The sequence below is a fragment of the Amphiura filiformis genome, chromosome 7 (genome assembly GCF_039555335.1).
Source record: "Amphiura filiformis chromosome 7, Afil_fr2py, whole genome shotgun sequence".
Lineage (NCBI taxonomy): Eukaryota > Metazoa > Echinodermata > Ophiuroidea > Amphilepidida > Amphiuridae > Amphiura > Amphiura filiformis.
The window spans coordinates 22,951,322-22,972,702 of NC_092634.1; the positions used below are offsets into that span (position 1 = coordinate 22,951,322).

Here is a 21,381-nt window from a genome sequence, read left to right on the forward strand (position 1 = left end):
GCACAATTATTGAGAATAAATTTTCAGTGTAATGAACTCAGGTTTCCCAAATTCGCTCTGCCAACCTAATCAGATGGACTGTATAACATGCGCACAAGGACAGTTTGTTGGTACAGCTTCAGTGCAACCACACAAAAACACTATCACTCCCAAACTCAAGGCGAAACAAGGTGCAGTCATGATTTTGCCAGTTGCCATTCAATTTCTGAAGGAAGAGGATGGTATCCAAACATCATTAATTTTATAAATGACTGTTGTTGTTGTTTTCATTTGCTTTTTCATATTACAAGTTAGTAAATGTATTAATTACTAACCCATGATAACAAGTAATGGATAGCTTATTTATAGTAGGGTTTCCAACAACATATGCTTGATTCTAAACAATAAAATGAAGAAAAATGGTGATGAAGTGAAATGTCTATGATAAATCAATCGATCAATTAACTGATCGATTTATCAATCAAATGATCAATCAATCTATCATGTGTAAAGGCAGAAGTTTATGTGATGAACTGTTTTAGATGATAAAATGTGTTGTGGGAATCCATTTACCAATCATTTCTGTTTTCTTAACATTTCATATCCCATATTATAATAGATGCTCTCTGTTTCAGAGAAGAATGGCAGTCCATTGCTCAGATTGACGGGAGCGCCGTGTTAATCCACGTAGTTTGCGTTCAACCAACGTTTTGACGCGTAATCGGCCAATCAGATTACTGTGTCTGTTATGGTTGTCAGACGATTGATTCGGCCAATCAGAATCCCACTTCCATGTTTACGCTGTGCACGCTCTCAAAATGTAAACAACTGCCATTCTTCTTTGGCAGAAACTGTAGTTATTCATTTATGTGCATTTTATCATTTCTGTGTAATTTTGTCTTGTGTGTCAATTCTCAGCCCAGTAATTCCAATCACCAATGCTCCACCAGCAGACAGGTAATACTAATATATCGCACATCCACCATCGCATACTGACTAATATTTATTATTTGCCCACAATGGGGTATCTACACAGGAGACCTGGGGTCCATTTCACTAAACTTTACGAAGCTTCGTAAGTCTCAAAATTATTCGTAACTTACGACGAGTCGTGAGTTTCATTTCACTAAACATACTTACGAATGGTACCCTTCGTAAGTAATAGAGATTTACTACAGGGGCCCTTCGTGAAATTACGTCTAGTGTTGGGTATTCGTAACTTTACGAACGGTTACATGAGTTACGAAGGGTTAAAAGTTAAGTGAAATGGACCCCAGATTTGCATTGGTGTATATCAGTGTGTACTTCCGTAACCTGCATTGCATAAGGCCATCTAAATTTAATAGTTTGTCTCAAAGCCCTTTCCAAGTTGAAACCCTAATGCAGAATGCATTTTTTTTTTTTGGAGGGGGGTTTACTTTTTTGCTTTTTGACAAGAATTTGCTGGGGAATACTCACATATAGTTTCACCCTTTTCCTTTGAATTTGATTGAGATTTACGTCCTAGGCTATTTTTACTTCTGACGATGTCATAAGTGAGATTTTTGTCAGAGAAAACAGTGGAAAAATTTAATTTTACTCAATCCGGCTGGAATAACACACAAATAGTGGGAGATTTTACTAATGTGCACGGGGGCTTTGAAACAAACATTTAAATTAAGATGGCCTAATAAACATGTGTATAAGGCTACTGCACTGCGTAAAGCATCCTTCTTCCAGCGTGACTTTTACTGCATCTTGCATCACTGATTACTATTCATGGCACGCTTCTGTCACGCATTGCATGACTTGCATTTCTGGTCTACAAATGTTTCTTCAACCCTTTGTGCTATTACAACTGCCATGACATTTTTACCATGTAGGCTGTCCTAAATATTGCTGTGCAATTCCACATTGATCTTGATATTGGAAGCATACATTGATGCAGATTACGTTTTCTGTGTAGATCACTCCAATTGGCAATTCAAGTTGCAATCCATACACCCCCTGTGGAAGATGTGACCTTAATTTTCCACACGGGGAGTTATGGGGTTATCTAAATGGGGACTCCTTTGACTCCCTGTGTAAAAGATCAAGGTCATGTCTTCATAGGTGGTGTATGGATTTCAACTGGAATTAGCCTATTGTGATTCACATGCAATCCTTGTATTATGGTGTGTTAATGTCACTTCTATGCACTGATATGTTGTTTGTCATTTGTTTCCTTTGTTGATTGATAAAGAATATTATACGAAATCATTTTTTAAAACAAGTTATCAGACATGCTTTCAAGTTTCAATTGGCTCAATGTCAAACATGCTGAAATCTCATAAGTCATACTTGTTTTTCTGTATCTCACAATAATGCAATGTTCTAATAAGGAAAATATATGCACAAGTTGACTTATTACTTTTGTTAATTAAATTTTTAACAAAATGGGTAAAATGCTAGTCAAAGCCATGTGAATGATTTGATTTCCTGTTCCAAATATATATTATGCACCAATATTGCAGATTTTTAGAAGAGAGCTGATTTTCAATAATTTGTATATTATCCCATCTCTAATGCACTATATAGTGATAGCTTTTGTATGGCAGGTTTGATGGGTAACATTATTTTTTGCACTATTCAAGTCTTGAACATCCAACTGTGACTTTTAAGCCATCTTCAGATGGTATAATGAAAATTATACCATCTGATGAAGATGGCACTCGCTAGAATTCTGAAAGCTCAGCCCTCTGAAAAGGACTTCTCTTAGGGAAAGATCAAACCTTACTCATCTTATACCAGATTTTGGTTACAGTATAATAGTTAGTGGTGGGTTTTTTCTCCATGGATTTTTTGTGAGCACCACCTTTGCAGTTTTGCACATTGAAAATGTTGTGAATTACAAATTTGAAAAAAAAAATGATTTTGTACCATCCATGAGCATATTAAATGAACCCAAAGAATTCATCAAAATAAGAAAAGCAGGCCAAAGTAAGATAATAATGGAAATATACCTATTTCCATAGCAATTTGTGCGGCCTAAGCGACAAAATCAAAACTCGACCGGCGGTTGACCGGCTGTTTGGTCCGGTTGCTATTGTTCTAAACTGGTAACGGATGGAACCGCAGTCAACCGGTCGAAGTTTTGATTTCATCTAAGTAAATATACAAAAACACTATTGTGTGAGCAACAATTTTCTGAAAGTTTAAATTCCTTTTTTTTACAGAATGCAGGAAGAAAAACTCGACCGGCGGTTGACCGGCTGTTTGGTCCGGTTGCTATTGTTCTAAACTGGTAACCGGATGGAACCGGCGGTCAACCGCCGGTCGAGTTTTGATTTCATCCCTAAGTAAATATACAAAAACACTATTGTGTGAGCAACAATTTTCTGAAAGTTTAAATTCCTTTTTATACAGAATGCAGGAAGAAAAACAGAAAGAAGAAGAAGCAGGAGAAGAGAAGAAAACAGATGAAGAAGCTGCTGCTGCCAGGGCTGAAGGAGGGGTGGATGATTTAGATGAAGGTAAGAAAATGGATGAAGAAGCTGTTGCTGCCAAGGCTGAAGGAGGGGTGGAAGATTTAGATGAAGGTAAAAGCTTACTCCCACTGAAAGGGATACCATTGGGAGCTTATGAAAAGTGGAAGGTCTACTAGGAATTCTGGCAAATGCCTCAATTATGCTGAAAACTTTTCTCAGCTAAAGGTTGACATTATTCTGCATTACAGAGTGTGTTATTCCTTTGAGGTGATGTCAGCCTCTTGAAATATTTTGAAGCATAATTGAGGATATTGCCCAAGTTGTGATTTTCTGTTGGTCCGACGAGTGGGTTGTGAGAATACAGCTGTTATGTACTTCTTGCACTCAACTCAAGTGGCAAATTTGGGTTATTCCTTCATGTAATGTTATACAAAATAAGGGTTAGGGTTAGGATTAGGGTCAGAGTTAGGATTTGTTTGCACAAACAAATTACAGGAAGGATTGGCCAACTTTTGGCTGTTTTAGTTTTGCTTTGTTATGAATTGATGACATATTCACACAAGTTGGTGTAACATCATGTTTTGGGGCATGCTTTTTTATGTTTTTTTGCTCATTTGTGTGTTTGTGTTTGCATTCTGCTTTGAAAGCATTACTGCTTAGCCACTCCATTAACCAACAAGACTAGGGGACTCTGCATTAATTTACTACTTTGTTTGCAAGAGATGTGGACATAAGCATCAATAAGCATCATCTGCACATCATTTTGGCCAAATTACTTGTCGTATTCACAAATTTGTGCACGCATCATGCTGATAATCAGACCAAGTTCACACGTTTAAAACATTTCATAATTTGCACAAAGAATCAATGAATTCAACTTAAAGTTGACAAGGACGATTTGATGGATGTGTTTTATGGATGAATCTCTGGCCATATTCAGAATGTGCATGTTAGCAGTGGCGGTGCAGGGGGGAAATGCCTCCCAGTTAGATCTCTTGACCCCCAGTTGCCCCGGGTAAAAACTCAAAATTGCGAAAATTTAAACTTTTTGAAGAAATGTTGAGCAAAATTTGGTGATTTTGCCCCCCCCCTGAAATTAACTTTGCCTTCCAATGCCCCCCAAAAAAAAAATCCTGGGCGCCGCCACTGCATGCAAGTCCAATGGCTGCTTGATTAATAGCAGGATAATAGCCTGTTCACATCACTCTCGTAAATAAATATTGTAAATCATGTTGCTACAATACATGCCGAGTGTGTATGTTCACTTCCAAATCATTGCATGATATGCATATATAACTGATGCACAAGTGATATGCATACAAAACTTCTACCTTATGAAGAATGCATGCGTTATGACAGAGAAGTAAGAAGGGTACTACAAGGTGTAAGAATGTCCGCAGAATGCAAGACTATCAAAAAACATTATGCATTTCTCTGCACTTTTGATAGTCTTGCATGTGCAACATATGATACCAATACAAAATTCCATCACAAATTATTGCATTTATAATCATACACTAATACTCATTACATCTTACCAAACACTGCATACCAAATGAAGGAAAAGAAAAAGATGAGACTAAACCAGATGGTGAGCAAAAAACAGAAACAGAAGGTGAAGCAGCCAAAACTGCCGAAGGAGGAGAGCCAGAAGCGCTGAAAGAAGGAGAACAAAAGGCAGACGGCGGAGGTAGTCATCAGTTGTTTCCCAAATTCTAACTTTTCTACTTTTTTGCACTTTTCTTCTTCATATGGAATATTATAGATATAAATTTAGTTTCGTTATAGATTATTATATTGGACTATTCCAGTTGAAAACCATACACCCCCCTATGGAAGACATGACCTTAATCCCCCACACTGGGCGTGTGAACTTGGGGTTACCTGAATGGGTGACTCTATTTACAATCTTCACCCCCTGTGTGAAGGATTAAGGTCATGTCTTCCATAGGGGATGTATGGATTTCAACTGTGATAGACTGTTACATAGATATGTACAGATAAGCAGCAATTCTGGTAACTTATAAAATCAAGAAATTAATCATTTTAGGCTGTGCCAACACCAACAAGATTTTACATAATGATTTCTGATATTGAGCAAACAAATCATAGCAAGTTTTATTTCAAATGACTCATGCATGTGTGCTGGTCGTGTAAGTGGTCAGTGATTTGCTTATTTGAAAAGCCTACAAAATTAATTCTGGCATGGTTTTACGCACCCGGTCATATATTCTATATTCAACTCTAAGTAACCAGGTTTGCCAGCCTGTGAAATCCATTGCCAACTTTGACTGGCTTGCTCAAGTCATGCTGAGGGAGAGGGATTGTACCTGCTTCCCCCTGGCTACTTGTTAAGTTTGCTTAATCCCATGTAATGGCCAGATGCAATTTAAGAAATAGAACTATCAAAGTAGTGCAACCAGCTAAAATGAAGTGTTTATTGAAGAAATGTTTTTCAAGGTTGACAGAATTGCTGACAAATACTTCCAGTACATTTGATATTAGAAACAGCAGTTAGTGTAGAAATGTTCAGTAGTGTCTGAAGGTGAAGCAATAAACTTTTCAAAGTTCACAGAGTTAATAGACATTTGAAAAGCATATTTTTAAAACAAAACACAAACTAGTTATTGCAGATAATACTATGTTGTACTCACAGAATGGTAAATGCCGAGTTTTTTGGCTGCACCAGCCTGTTTAGAGAAGAACAGGTTTATTGCACCACCAGCAGCTTCAGATATGGAACAAAAAAGATTGCACAAAATATAATTATTCTTACAAATCTCTGATAATTTTCTATCAAGTTGAGTCCCTTTTTGTCACTGATAACCCAAAGCCTTCCTATGTAAAGTTAGAGTACATCTAAAAAATGAAAAATAAAGCAACCACAATGAAGGCATTATGTGATGATTTAGCTAGATTACCTACACTGGGTTGTTATGAAGCAGATTTCTTTCCTTTATATTGAGCTATAGCAACACAATAGCATCAATTTGCCCTATTTGAGACCTATTGAGCATTATTTCTGTAGATTTTAGATTGACCTGATCTATACCTATGTTGAAAGTATATTGCAAAGTTTAGTTAGAGGTTGTAATTTCACTGTTTGATGTTATTTGATTGAATGTTTTGCACATATCATCAACTGCACCTTTGTTTTCACTTACACACACAAAAAGGTATTGAGAATGTCCCACCTTCACCCACAACCAAAAACACCAATGAAAATGACCCTGTTGCTATGGGTGATGATCTTGTTGCTAAGGGTGATGACCTTGTTACCAAGGGTGATGACCGTACAGCAGAGGATATATTAGCAGAGATTTTAGAAGCTGAACGTAAAGCAAAAGGTATCTTCCTGAAGGGATAGTCTTACTGCATGATCTACTCTGAAGTTTAGATGTTAATTTGCATGACTCATCTTTTGATGTATACTCATATGACCACCTTGTGATCATTGTGGGAATGCCTAGTCATCTACTAATTATCTTGTGAACATTATCTTTACTTGCATGACAGTTCTAAGACCCTGTTTTTTTGTCTTTTTTTAAGTAGCTTACACTATGAGCCATAATAACTTCATCCTTAATGGCAAAGCTAAATGACCTCCATTAACAAACACAGCTCAAAATTTAACCTCAAGTTGCTGAGTATGAGTTTTTGTACCCAACACGATCAAAGGTCATCCTATGCATGTAGAAGCCTATTGGGTTTAAAGAACTGTGTACTGATGGATGAGCATGTTTGGGATTCTAGTTTTAGACCCTTTCCAGTTTTCTTCACACTCACCTTATCTAATAGCACCTGTTGTTAATCTTGGGGTTCAATTTATTGAATGCTACTGAGTGAACCCCCAAGTAAGCATGCATTCTTCTACAAGCAGTGAAGATCATTTTTCAATGGATGACGACAACTTGACTTCTCTAATTCTTATCTTTTCTTGTAGAATTTCTAACATTTACCCCTTATTAATGACAATCCATTTTGTAGACATCCATATAGACATAAAAACTCTCCACCTCTCTCCCAGTACTGCCCATGATACTAACGATTGCATAAGAAAGTTGATTTATTATTAGATAACTATGCACTTTACATTGCTAGCTGGCTTCATGATATTTGTTTACTTCATGTCCCATGCTTTGGTGTCAATGGACATCACCATGATCATTTTTATAGAGAACACACATATGTGTGTAAACTCTGGAAATATTCAAAATGTACAAGAATCCAACTAAATTGCTTCTCAGGATGTGTATCTGAACACCTATGAGAATTACCAAATACAGTTACATGCAGGTTCAAAAGCTGAGTGATCCAAAATAAAGCTTGTTCCTTAATCTTTAAAACAGCCTTATTAATTAGCTTATGACATGGAGTATTACAATTTCAATATATAATCAGTGATAATTGAAGACAGAATTAAAAAGACTAGTTTGCGTATGACGTCCTGTCAATCAGACCAAAAATGCCGTACTGCGCAGGTCAGCAACCAATCACGCCGCGCCTTTGCCCTGACGTCAGATGCAAATTAGTCTTTAATTCAATCTTCAATTATAGCATGATCAAGATTTGATGATGGAACTGAAATTGCTGGCAAATTTGATCAATATGTATTAGATGTATGAAATTTTAACCTGTTGTGATAATCAATTGTTGGATCAAACACAACTACACAGGTACACATTGAAGCCTTCAATTTAAAACTGTTTGTGTACTATAGATAGCCTTGTAGATGACCCAAGTTTAAAGACAATGTTTATACAAATGTAAAGCAAAAAGATAACACTAGACAAATTAAGCATCAAATTTGCCTGCAATGATAGTTCTTTAATTCTGACCTAATTAGTTTCAAGACTAAAGTGTGTCTCATCTCAAGTTGAGAGAAACGGCATGTTGGATTTTGCAGTGGCAGATTCTAATCAGAGCGTTTACGCAGTTGCGATGCTAGCGTATGGAAAAGTCACCCTTATGTGTATACGCCCCACGGAATTAGGTTAGCTCGCAGTATTCAAATCTGCCACTGTGAAATCAATATGTGTACATCCATATCAAAACGATGCACTTGTCGGCTGCTACATGTTTCTCATTTCACATAATAGCTAGGAATAAAAACCAGACTCATCTTAAGTGGAGATCACTTCAAATAATCCCCGAAGTCACATGGTTAAGGAGTGTTTTCTGTATTCCTAAAACATGTGACTTGGGAAAGATTTGAAGTGATCTCCACTTGACATGAGTCTGGTTTTTATTCCTAGCTATTATGTGAAATGAGACACATGTAGCAGCCGACAAGTGCATCGTTTTGATATGGATGTACACATATGACATTACTCTCAACTTGAGACAAGACAGACTATAAACTTTCATACTAATCCTGTAGTAATCATTTCTGGTTAATAATTTGCATCTCATTTGCATAATTAATGCATTCATTTATGCACGCATGGCAGAGAGTAGCATTAAACCTGATTCAGATCAAACTGGTGTTGAGGAAACGACAGAATTGACAAGAGAGGAAGGTAATATGGGATGGGGTTAATAAGATTGGGTGAACGAAGTAATGTAGAATATGAGTATTCTTCATTTTTGACTAAGTCTTCAATGGGCTAATCTAGTTGAAATCCATACACACGGTATGGAAGACATGACCTTAAATCTTCCACACAGGGAGTGTGAATTTCAAATGGGATTATCTGAATGGGTGACTCCATTTAAAATATGCATATGTGGGAGATTAAGGGTAGACGAGGTATTGTTGGTCGAAGCATCCTAAAAATTGATTTTCATTATCTAGATCAATATATTATTGAAAATTAACACCTTGATGTTTTGCAAAAGTTCCTTCTACAAATCGTATACTTTGCAAACTTGCTTAATTTATTGTTGTTAATGAGTTATGTACATTTTACAAAAGTGTTGTTGTTTCAGCCCTCTTTACAACGTAACTTAAGAACCGCAGCACCTATAAAAGTATATCTGTGATATTTTAATTCTTCTACGCGCCGCTATGAATTGAGCAATGCAGTTTTTGCCAAAGCTCACTACCATTAGTCAGATGCTGTGAACTACCAAATCACAACAGTTTAAAATAATTAATAACCTTAAGGTGATGTCTTCCATAAGAGGTGTATGGATTTTAACCAGAATAGACTAGTTCAGTACTTGATTGATCAAAAACCTTACATTAAAAGCTACTTGCTTCATAGCATTGGAGGAATGTAGGTGATCAAAATCAACTGTATTATAGATAAGTTGACATGGGTTTGCATTTAATACGCCCTCTGCTGGTCTGAGATAAAATTGCAGGGCAAAAGGCCCAAATAGTTTTTTTTTCCCTTTAATGAGTCTTCCATTCCTATGTTCTTCTCTGTCTCTGATTTTCCCATTGTCCCATCCTATGACATAGATGATACAAAAAATTACCAAGTGTGTCTACAAGATTATTTGTCTAAAGTGTAAACAATTGTACATTTTTGAAACCTCAAGATTGTTTGGCACCAGTCTCGAGGAATATTGAGTCAAAGTGGATGAAGCCTTAAGTAAGGCTTTTACCAGAGCTCAGAGACAGTCTTCAGTTACAGGAGAGCAACAGACTAGCAGCAGAGGACAATCATGTTTCATAGGCCTGGAAAACATGAAAATCAGATTTGCTTACAAGAACTTTTATGATTTATTTTAAAAAGATTGATTTCAAGAAAAGTTTGCTCGGACATTTACAAGCGTCGCTTATCATTTTCATCTGTGATAATTAAGCAGTAATAGTAAACACTAAACAGTAACATGTCAGAGGATTACTCCCAAGAATGTTTGCTTTACATATGAGCACTCAGCAGTCTTTTAAGACTGAATTTATTAAAATAAATTCAGAATGTTTGCTTTACATATGAGCACTCAGCAGTCTTTTAAGACTGAATTTATTAAAATAAATTCAGTGCTCATAGAGCATGCTCATTGAACTTGCATGAAAAAGACTATAATTTTAATATGACATGTAACAACTTTACTTTGACATATTAGATGATTTCCTTGATGGAGAAGAAGAAGACCAAGAACATGTTGGTCCATTAGATGACCCTCTACCACCAGAGGGCCCGGAGACACAGCAGTTCAAAGATCAACGGAATGACTATGAGAGAGAGTGGCCTTCTGTGCAGGCACTGTTGACAGGGACAATTAACCTGGAGCCAATACAAGTTGAGGTGGAGGCTAGAAGTGAGGAGGAGATGTTTAAAGAAGCTCAGATGTCTGTGGATCGTAAGTTATGTTCATATATTTGTTTTGCACATTTAATACATGTGCATTCCAACTTTCGTAATCTGGGCTACTTTTATTCGGATCTCTCTGTTATCCACCTTTGTGATCTTCACAGGGAAACATGTTTTAATGCTTTTTGAGCCTTTAACACTTAATTTTCTGCTTTGAACGTGAATTATTGTGAAGAATGTGTTGCATTCAGCGCTCAAATACCATTATTCAGTGTTATTAGCAGTTATTATCTCATATTGGATATTTCAGCACTACAGACATTCAATGCAGAATTACTCATAGTTCACTTATCATGATTTTTCATTTATCCCGCCAATGCTGGGTTCCATCATGGATAAGCCATTGGACTGTATAAAAATCTTTTGAGGTTCAGGGGTCCATTTCACAAATCTCTAAACCACTGTATTATGAGAAACCGTATGTAATATTGAACGAATCATTCACTTGTCATAACAGATGGATTCCTGTTATAAAAACCTGTTACTTGTTCTGCATGTCAATTATAAACTATCTTTGCCAGCCTAAAAAATAATACAAATTTCCCACAAAGATAGCAACATTTCATATAAAATTTCCCACAGAGTATCAAACTTCCCACATTTTCAAGCCCTGCTTTTTGCAAGGTAAGTTTCACTGTTAAAGGGGCATTTTGTGATCCACAGCCTCATCCCCCCACTTTTCTCAAAAAAAGTTGAGATTTTTATATCACTGGAAACCTCTGGCTACATAATGTTTATGTACAAAATATTTCTTGCAGATTAATCCGTTTAGCAAAGATATCGTGAAATTTGAATTTCGTTCTGGTGCACCAGAACAAAATTACAACGCATTGTCTATGGAGCAGTGTAATACACATAAATCATGCATAACTCACGAGCATAAAATCGGAATCAACTGAAATTTTGGGAATAGGTTTTTTCGTGGACATCTAATGAAAAATGACATAAATAGAGGATGCTAGGATCACGAAATACTCCTTTAAGTAATACAATGTTGATTTGACTATGATTCTTGCAGAGCCATTTACCTACCGTCCATGGGAGTATACCAGCATTGATGTAGATGAGGAAGACGAAGATGCAGAGGCTGATGGGGATGAGGAAGAAATGGAAGAAGAGGAGGTAAGATATAGATCTAACAGTGGAGGGTTACAGGGCAAAATAAACATTGTGGATGGGGGGGTGAGTGGATGAGTAGCATAATGGGCTGGAATGGACCGTGTATACCAGTATTGATACAGATGAAGATGTTGCTATGGAGGAAGAGATGGAGGGAGGAGAGGAAAGATGTAGCTCTAATAGTGGAGGATTACAGGGCAAAAAACATTGTGGATGGGAGGGTGGGTGGATGGAGGCAAGTTGCATCTGTGGAGTAGGAATGGACCATGTATACACATGATATTTTCCCTTGTGTGCCAAGAAGAATGCAGCATTCGTGGGTGGGAAAGGGGGTTACACTTGCAAATTGTACTAAAAGGCATCATTTTGATGTGTGAAAAGTATTGAAATGTGTTTTAAAGAAATTATAGCTAAATATCTATTTCTGACTCATCGTGTAGCATATCTAAAAACAAATAAGATTCAAAATTCATCAAAATGTATACTGGTTTTGAGCAGTTTAATATACTGCAAGCCTAGAAATAAATCCTGTTTTGTTATTTTTCCACAGGATGAGGAAGTAGCCAAGAACAAGAAAAAGCAATTTGGCGACACCAAACATTTCTGTCCCGTGTCATACAAAGAGAACTATGTGTTGTGGCCTGGCAACCCTGAAGTTGCAGCCAAGTACAGAGAGAAAGTGTATTACTTTAATAATGCTGATACCAGGGATTTATTCTTATCTGAGCCATTGACATTTGTGGCCAAAAGGAAACCTTTTGAGGTGAGTATTCAACAGTTGTCGAGTTCAGTCGGGGAGTCAAAATCATACCCCAAAAGTTTATCAGAATTGACCAAAAAGAGAACCAAATACACCAATTTTTAATTTTTTCCTATTCAAAATGTTGGTGAATTTGTCCAGTTTTGGAAAATATTTTTCAAATTTTACGAACATTTTCTTTTCCAGAATTTTTTTTGGGGGGGATTTTGAAAAAACACCTTATCTGTAAACCAGTTTCTGAAAATTACAATCCAAATTTATATCAAAAAGGCTGAAAATGGACCACAAATCTCCTTCATGTACCCATACCGATCTTTCTCATAAGAACCTCCTCCCCCGGTACTGACATTCAACAAAATCATTTCAGTGAGAATGAGTCACTATACTGCTTTTTCTCTGGTGCAGTCAAGTGCGAGGTAGCATGCACACCTAATTGACATCTTCAAACACTTAAAGAGGCATTTCGTGATCCACAGCCTCATCCCCCCCACTTTTCTCAAAAAAAGTTGAGATTTTTATATCGCTGGAAACCTCTGGCTACATAATGTTTATGTACAAAATATCTCTTGCAGATTAATTCGTTTAGCTAAGATATCCTGAAATTTGAATTTCGTTCTGGTGCACCAGAACGTAATTACAACGCATTGTCTATGGAGCAGTGTAATACACATAATCATGCATAACTCACAAACGCAAAATCGGAATCAACTGAAATTTTGGGAATAGGCTTTTTTCGTGGATATGTACTGAAACATGTCATAAAAAGAGGATGCTGGGATCACGAAATCCTCCTTTAAGTGTACACCAGAGTTTTAAGCAAACCCATGTTTTGGAACTGTATGTACCTAGTGAAATGCATACTATAGTATAATGTCTCTGACTGCACTAGTGAAAAAGTAGTGGGGTCATTATTCTATTTATAGAAACACTTTTTGATGAACCCTCAATATCTAGCATCAAAATGTGTTCAAAAAGCAACAAATGTGATATGGAGTAAAATGTTTTTTATTTTATTGGAGACTAAGAAGAAAACAAAAGTTGCAATATATTAAAAATGTTGAGTGTTGTTTTTTACTAACCAGCCTGTAGTAGTAAAAAAATTGCGCTGGTGTTTGTGAATTATCAATAGTAGGGTCTCTTTTTGAACATAGATCAGCAATGTAGGTTTTTCACAAATTTGACTTTCTTGACTCAACCTGTAATTTTTAAGCATTTCACCACTCAAAATGTGGTACGCTACACATTGCATTTTGGGATAGCTTACACATCTAACAAAATGGAAGTGGTTTTTCACACATATGATCAACAAGAACATTACAGCTTTCACATAACATCCTAAAATGGTGTCATACAAACATTTTAGTGGGAATATGCACACCTAATTTTGCCCAAATTTTATGATTCTAAGGAACTATTATAAAGTGACGTTGCACTTACGATTTGCAGAAAGTTATTTTTCAGTGCTCCATACAGAGTCATATATGAATATCAAGAAATATGTAATGTCTTTCATTGCCTTTTTGCCTCCAGCCACCACCAGTGAGACTCCTCATCCTTGGCCCTAGAGGATCAGGCAAGTCTGTCCATGGTCGCTTCCTTGCTGAGAAACTAGGAGTCTTCCACATAGATTTCAAAGAGAGACTTCAAGAACTGGTCATTGCTAAGACCAAGAAGAAGGTTGGTCCAGAGAATGAGGAGGAGGAAGAGGAGCCGGAGAGTGACCCTGAAGAGGAAGGGGCAGAGGACAAGGATGGGGAAGCAGGTAGGGTATCTGATAAGACCAAAAGATAATTGTTTGGTTGTCTTAACCATGCACCCAGTGGAAGACAGGATCAGTCGGTGGTATTTTTTTCAAATGTCATATTACATATAGGCCTAATTAGCTGTTAATAAAAAAGAATTAATATGTGAATTTGAAATGTGTAAATTAATTAGGATATTTCTATACTGCATCACTTCATTCATGTTTTAACAGTTTAGGAGTGTAAAGAAAGTGTTTAAAAAATGTTTGAAATCTTAGATTCAGGATGTCAAAAATTCTGAAAGAAGAAAACAACAACTTTTTCTGGAATTTCCAAAATTAGGGTTAGTACAGTAAAAGCTTTTTGTCCAATTTTCAAGATTAAGGTTGGCTGGTAGAGGACAACCAAAGATTTTTTTGCCTAAATAGAAGGCAGTGAAATAGTTTTAGTGGATAGTTTGTTTATTGCATAATTTGGTATTACAGTCCATAGCTGATTTAATATTATTTTAATAACTATAAACTAATTTGTTGAGCAAAAATTAAGTTACCATCATAAAAACCTGATTCTAAAATGAATAAAAACTTGTTTTCAACTTCACATTTTCAAGTGCACATACTGCAAGCGTGTGTGAGTATTATGCACTAGGTCTATGCATACCACACGTTACATACACACACCTCTGCAAGTGTGTTACACGTTATCAATACTCATGATGACATTGGGTCGATTACGGCCTGATACATCAGAAATATTGTCATGTAGATTACGTGTTTACAAACCAAGAATTATTTGTACACACTCTGACTTGTTAGGTTTTTACATTAGGCATATTTGTTATTCCTTAGCATAATGCACATAGCCTAGAAATGTAATTATCAATGCAGCATGCAGAAACCACTGAGCAACAAATTTGTCATTTGTTTTTGTTTTTGTCAGAAGGAGGTGAAGGAGAGAAAGAAAAGAAGAAGGCTGAAGAGGAAAATCCTGAAGATGTAAGATATCAAAATTATATTCACTTTGATCATCAATTGAAAGTTCGCTAATAAGACCCAGTGATCTGTAATTAGACTTGGGGATCTATTTATATTCCATGCATATAATTATGTGAAATCTGCCACCTCTCGCACTATAGTCAAACGCCTTATAGATTGAGCTAACTTGACTGACAAATCACTGATTATACCTTTAATGTTGATTTTCATTACTTTGTAGCAAGAGGAGGAAGTTGAGTTGACCGAGTTGGAAGAGAACATCAAAGGCAACCTGATGGAGGAAGAAGTACTGAGTATCAACACACTGGACAACATAGTGCCTGACTGGTGGATGAGAGAACCATTTAAGTAAGCATTTAAATAAAAAATTTGTGTTCCCAGAAGACCCAGAGTGTGTAAAAGTCATAAAATTTCAAAAAAGACAAAATATGTGGAATATATATTTTGTTATGGAAAAGTTGTGTAATTCTTTTGTAATGATATAGGGTCACTCCATGTGAAATCAAGGAGTCGCTCCACCTGACACCCTCAGATTTGGTTTATATTTTAGTCATATGTTGTACCTGTAAAAATATTAAAAACCTGCAAATTTGAGGTCTGTAGCTCTTACGGATTTTCTGTGGCAGCCATTTAAAGTTGGAGTAGGGTGTCTAAATTTGGACCCAAAAGTTGCCCTTTAAATAAATTTCATCTTTGGGAGTCTGTGCCTTCTTTATAAAAAGAGAGAGAGGTCTGCAACTTTGTGTATACACTAACTGCATGCCCAATTTGTAAAAAATTTCTGTAATTGCGCGTTGTGTCACAGGGTCATTAAATATGCAAGAAAAAATGTAATGTTTTGTAAACTGGCAAGTTTAGCCCCCATAAATTCATTTTTTTGTCAGATTAATTATTTTTGTTGTCACTGATACTATATATAGGATAAATACAATGCATTTCCAAAAAATTGAGGTCACAACTCATTTACATTTCGAACAGCACCCTCACGAAGATGAAATTTATTGCAAATTCAACATTTTCAGGGGCCCAAAGTCGATGTGGTCCAACTTCAAAATTGATAAAACATCACTTTTATATAACTACTAGTCTTAAATTACAACTTTGCTAACAACTGAATTTTGAAGAAAGAAGCATTTAAGGGATCCAAAATGAGCGTTTATTGCGTTTCGACAGTATTTTTGGGACATGAGAGCACCTCAGACCTATCGAATTGCATTCTGAATCTGAAGCATGTCTTTCTGATATCAAATAATTTTCATTTTTTAAAATCACAATATAATACAAATTTTATGACAAATTATAAAAATTTGATATTTTCAAATTTTTGATATATAACAGTCCTCGAAGTAAATTATATAAATCTAATGATATATTCTTAAAGTGTATGTAGCTGACCTTTCATATTGAAAATATGGATTTTTTTTCCCAAAAAGACCTAATTTTTTTTTTTGTTTTTTTGGGTAAAAATCAATATCTTCATTTACTAAAGGTCAAAATTTTCAATTGATTGTTCGGCTTTTCATCCCATTTACATACACTTTAAGTATAAATCATCAGATTTATAAAGTTTACTTCAAGTACTGTTAAATATCAAAAATATCAATTTTTAATGATTTGCCATAAAATGTGTATTAAATTGCCAATTTCAAAAAATCAAAATTATTTGATATCAGAATGACATTCTTCAGTATTCAGAATGCAATTCGATATGTCTGATGTGCTCTAATGTCCCAAAATAAATACTGTCCAAACGTTCATACCCCAGCCCTTAAATCGGTTTGCTTTCATTTTACAGGAACACTGGTTTTGTGTTAGAAGGCTTCCCAAGAACAGCTGAAGAAGCGCAGTACCTTGCAGAGCGTGGCTTCTACACAGATGCAGCCCTCATTCTGACAGTGGAAGACAGTGATATAGTTGACCGCCTCCTGCCTCCCAAGCTGGATAAATGGCGTAAGAAGAGAGACAGGAGAGTGGCGAGGAAGGAGCGCAGGAAAGCTAAGAAATTGAAGGAGAAGGAGGCGGCTATGAACAAGAGGAGGCAGGAATTGATGGCTGAGATTGCCGAAAGGAAAGCAGAAAGAGCGGTAAGAATTACTGGAATTGTTAATAGCTGAATTTTTCAGAATGCAAGTTTGTTTTTTTCTCTCTCTTTTTTGGTTAAGACCCAGTATTTAAAATGAACATGATGTCTTGTATTTTATTAAGGCTGGGGTAATAGGGAGAAATTAGCTATAATATATTTTGGTAGAATCAGTGACAAAGGTATGTTTTCAAGGGGTCGCAGTTTTAACACATTCTTGATATATATCCTTTTGGGCAGAAAGGCTGTATAATATATGTGTTCAACACAGGTGCTTAGAAGCATGGTCATGACTTGCCGGACTAAGCGGAAAACACTTGTCTACTTTAACTTTGAATCCATTAAAAAGGTTAATAATCTAAATGGGAGTAATATTTGGGTGTTGTTTTTATCTAAATTTGAAAATAACCAAATACATATTTGTTATCTTTCTCCTGACCTGCCCCTTTATTTAAACTATTGCTTTATGATGAATATTAGGAAAAACTGGTATGTATAATTTACACATTTGTACTTGTTATAAAGAAGGACTTTCCAGGGTGTGTCATCATCTTAAGAACCATTTCTTCCATCAAATCAGATGATATTGTCTTCATTCTCACAAAATTGATTGTGGAAACTGAGAATGGGCACCTATTCAAAACTTACAAAATGCTCACAAGAATTGTTTATTTTGTTTAATTCTGAACAAATGTAAACAAGGATCTTTATTTAACAACTGTTTTGAAAGAAACCTTTTTTTTCATGGTCATTGCTTTTTCAAAATATATTGAAATGTAAATGGATCTCCATAGTTAATAAATTAATGTTATAGCAGATTCAACCTATCGTGGGACATTTTTCCAACAAATCCAGGCTGCTGGTCAATCATTTATACCTCGTCTTTAGCGTGATTTGCATGATTGCCTGGTAGCCTGGATTTGTATGAAAAACGTCCCATGATGGGTTGAATCTGCTATAACTTGTATATAATAACAGAGGTATGTGTGCACATGCCTTTTAGTGTTTTAATTTGGGATATTTTTCAAGTAGCTGGCTCTCAATAAGTAGGGTAACTAGGATTAGGTGCCAAAAATATTGCTTGGGTAACGGGCCGAAAAAATAGGTTCAGTCAATTGTTTTCTTGTTGTTGTTTACTGTCTTGCTCCTGAAGCCTGAACTAGTGACATTAAACCTATTTGTAGGAATGGACAATTTGTTGGAAGAAAATAACAAAAATTACTCAAAACATGAATATTTTCTAGGTTCAGATTAAGATTGGGGGTGGCACTCATTCAAAGATCATTGCATATTATTTATTCTTATATTTTGTCATGCAGGCTGAACGAGCAGCCAATAGGGACAGCGATGAATCAGACCACTCAGATGACGACATGGAAGACGAGGAGGAGGAAGACGATATCGAGGGTCTGCTGGCTGAGGAGTTTGATGATGAGGAAGAGGAGGAAGAGGACGAGGAGGAACTAGAGGATGATGCACAGGAAAGGCTCAAGAATGAGATATCAGAGATGTATGATGATGATACTGGTAAACTGTCAACTGTACAGGTAGGTAAAGCTGGAGTGGTCAAATATTGATGTGCTGATTATATCACACAAATGGGTCAGTGGCACAAAGACATATCTCCATTAATTGCTGTATGTGTGATTACCTGTGATGTGCATGCGATGGTTTTATTAGCAGTGCATGCCTAGCATTATAATGCATAAATTAGAGCATGCACTGTGCATGAAAGAACACAATGCATATCATAGGCAATCATATATTCAGAAGCTGAGGCGGCGTAAATACCCCTTTTTATGGGACCGACTGACCCAGAATTTGCAAGTTTGGTGATATTTTTTTAATTGTGCTAAAATCATTTTAAATCAGCGTTTTTTGGCCAAGATTATTGATTTTGACTGAAAATTTTTGTAAAAAATTCAGAACATTTGTTGAACATTTCTTGTTGTCCACATGAAAAGTTTCAAACATCAAATTCTGTAAAACTTGTTTTTAAAGCTTTATCCATTTCCATTTTGTGACACAGGAAACTTTAGAAGAGATCCTAATCCCTCGCATCGAGCTCAACGCCGGCCGCAAACCACATATAGTACGCTTCACCCTGGAGCAGAACATGAAGCCCATAGTGGATTACAGAGAGAGTCTATTTGAGAAGGTGTATCCTGTGAAAGAAAGTGTAGCCAAGAAAATGTTACAGATCGGTTATAAACATCCGAGTAGATTTGGCAAATGGTGTCCTGTCAAGGTAATGTAACTTGAATGTCAATGTTTACTTTTTACATGGTATGTTATGGGTCCCCTGAAAAATCAAGCCAATTCTTGTTGACAGTTTGAGTTTCCATAGGATACTATGAGATATCCTGTTGTATGTTTTTTCACATAACGTTACCGGTCCCCTCAAACATTTAGCACATTCTTGTTGATTTAGCACATTCTAGTTTCCATAGGAAATCATAAGAGACATCCTATTGTATGTTGTTTCACATTACGTTACCGGTCCCCTCAAACATTTAGCCCATTCTTGTTGACGTAAGATACTAAGAGTCTATTTGACAAGATGCACCCTGTCAAAGACGGTGTTGCCATGTAATGCTACATAGTATTTGTCAAGGCCTGCAAAAATCATCTCGATATAAACCCAGATGCTTCTGCACTAATTGCTAGCTCATAATTTATCAATCTTTTCTTACAGCTGCAACAAGGTGATTGTATTCAGCCTATGCAAGGCCCAGGCTTTCCATCCTACCCAGCCATCTACAGGCAACACATCTACTACTTATCCTCCATCCAGGCTAGGGAACAGTTTACAATGCATCCACTTAAATACCTAAAGCAGGCATCACCTAAACCTGTAGTGCCTATCAGAATGGCTATCATAGGACCACCAAAATCGGGCAAGACATCATGTGAGTAGGGATGGGTTATTCCGTTTATTTTCCTAAACGTTTAACGCATCGGTGATGAGTGCGTTTAACGTATTAACACGCATTGATCCAGCCCCATCTGGCGCGGTGCACCTCACAAAACCGGAATTTCTGACAGAATATGTTAGTACCAATGGCGCCGTACATAAGGTAAAACTCGCCAAGTCAACGGCCCAGACATGTCAGAAACTGCATTATTTCGACGTATTAGTGTTAAATAATGAATGTTTTGAGCAAGTTTCATGTAAATTATTAAGATCGTCTTCAGATTTTGTTACTTTCAACTGAAAATGACTTGCGTGTTACACGTTTACCACAATTGCTAAATGTTTAACGGATCATGCGAGCGTTTAACGGTACATGCGTTTAACGTTTCCATGCCTACGTGTGAGTATGCAAACAAATTTATGCTAAAGAAGTCAGGGTCACGACTCACATCTCGAGAAAGCTTGACAACCTTTTTAGTCCGACGGCGCAGCTGTTGAAACCTCACTGCTTGTTATGGATTTCATTACCGCTCACAATTTTAATTCATTTGTCTCTTGGTAAATGTTACCGCATTCTAACTCCATACATTTGTATCTCATCCACAGTGGCCAATAGATTTGTTTCTGAATACGGTATGCTAAGGCTGTCCATCGGTGAGGCTGTAAGGTTTGTCTTAAGTCACCAACCCAAGACGGAGCTGGCCAAACAGCTGAACGCACACATGAGGAAAGGATTGACAGTACCTGATGAACTCAGTGTATTGGCCTTGGAGATTGTAATGCTGGATATGAAAACAAACACTAGAGGGTAAGTGTTCAGTTTTATTTATTTTGCATGTAAATGCTGCTGCTCTGCCTTAATATTGACATATTTCAAATTCTAAGATGTGACAAGTGTTTGCTGCAGGCTAGAATAGGATATCCCAACCAGTTGAGTCACAACCTCAATTCATGGGGTGGCTAGACCAACCACCCATGAATGAACTGGAACATTTGACATGTATTGATTCCTGTTCCAAAAAAGGTCAGCTATTTGTACAGCTGCTCCTACGCTGTGAAACACTTTGTCTTTCTGTAGCTG

General features: G+C 36.5%; 1 protein-coding gene across 1 annotated transcript in view; it reads left to right on the forward strand.

Annotated features, from left to right (window-relative positions):
* Positions 1–21,381, forward strand: part of LOC140156483 (adenylate kinase 9-like) — a 69,668-nt gene that overhangs the window by 39,601 nt on the left and 8,686 nt on the right. Inside the window, 15 exon segments of the mRNA XM_072179426.1 lie at positions 898–936; positions 3,364–3,470; positions 4,987–5,115; positions 6,563–6,772; positions 10,443–10,679; positions 11,709–11,812; positions 12,360–12,572; positions 14,100–14,331; positions 15,251–15,306; positions 15,527–15,654; positions 17,102–17,390; positions 18,706–18,933; positions 19,416–19,634; positions 20,082–20,295; positions 20,907–21,108. Coding sequence (XP_072035527.1) covers positions 898–936; positions 3,364–3,470; positions 4,987–5,115; positions 6,563–6,772; positions 10,443–10,679; positions 11,709–11,812; positions 12,360–12,572; positions 14,100–14,331; positions 15,251–15,306; positions 15,527–15,654; positions 17,102–17,390; positions 18,706–18,933; positions 19,416–19,634; positions 20,082–20,295; positions 20,907–21,108 — 2,607 coding nt within the window.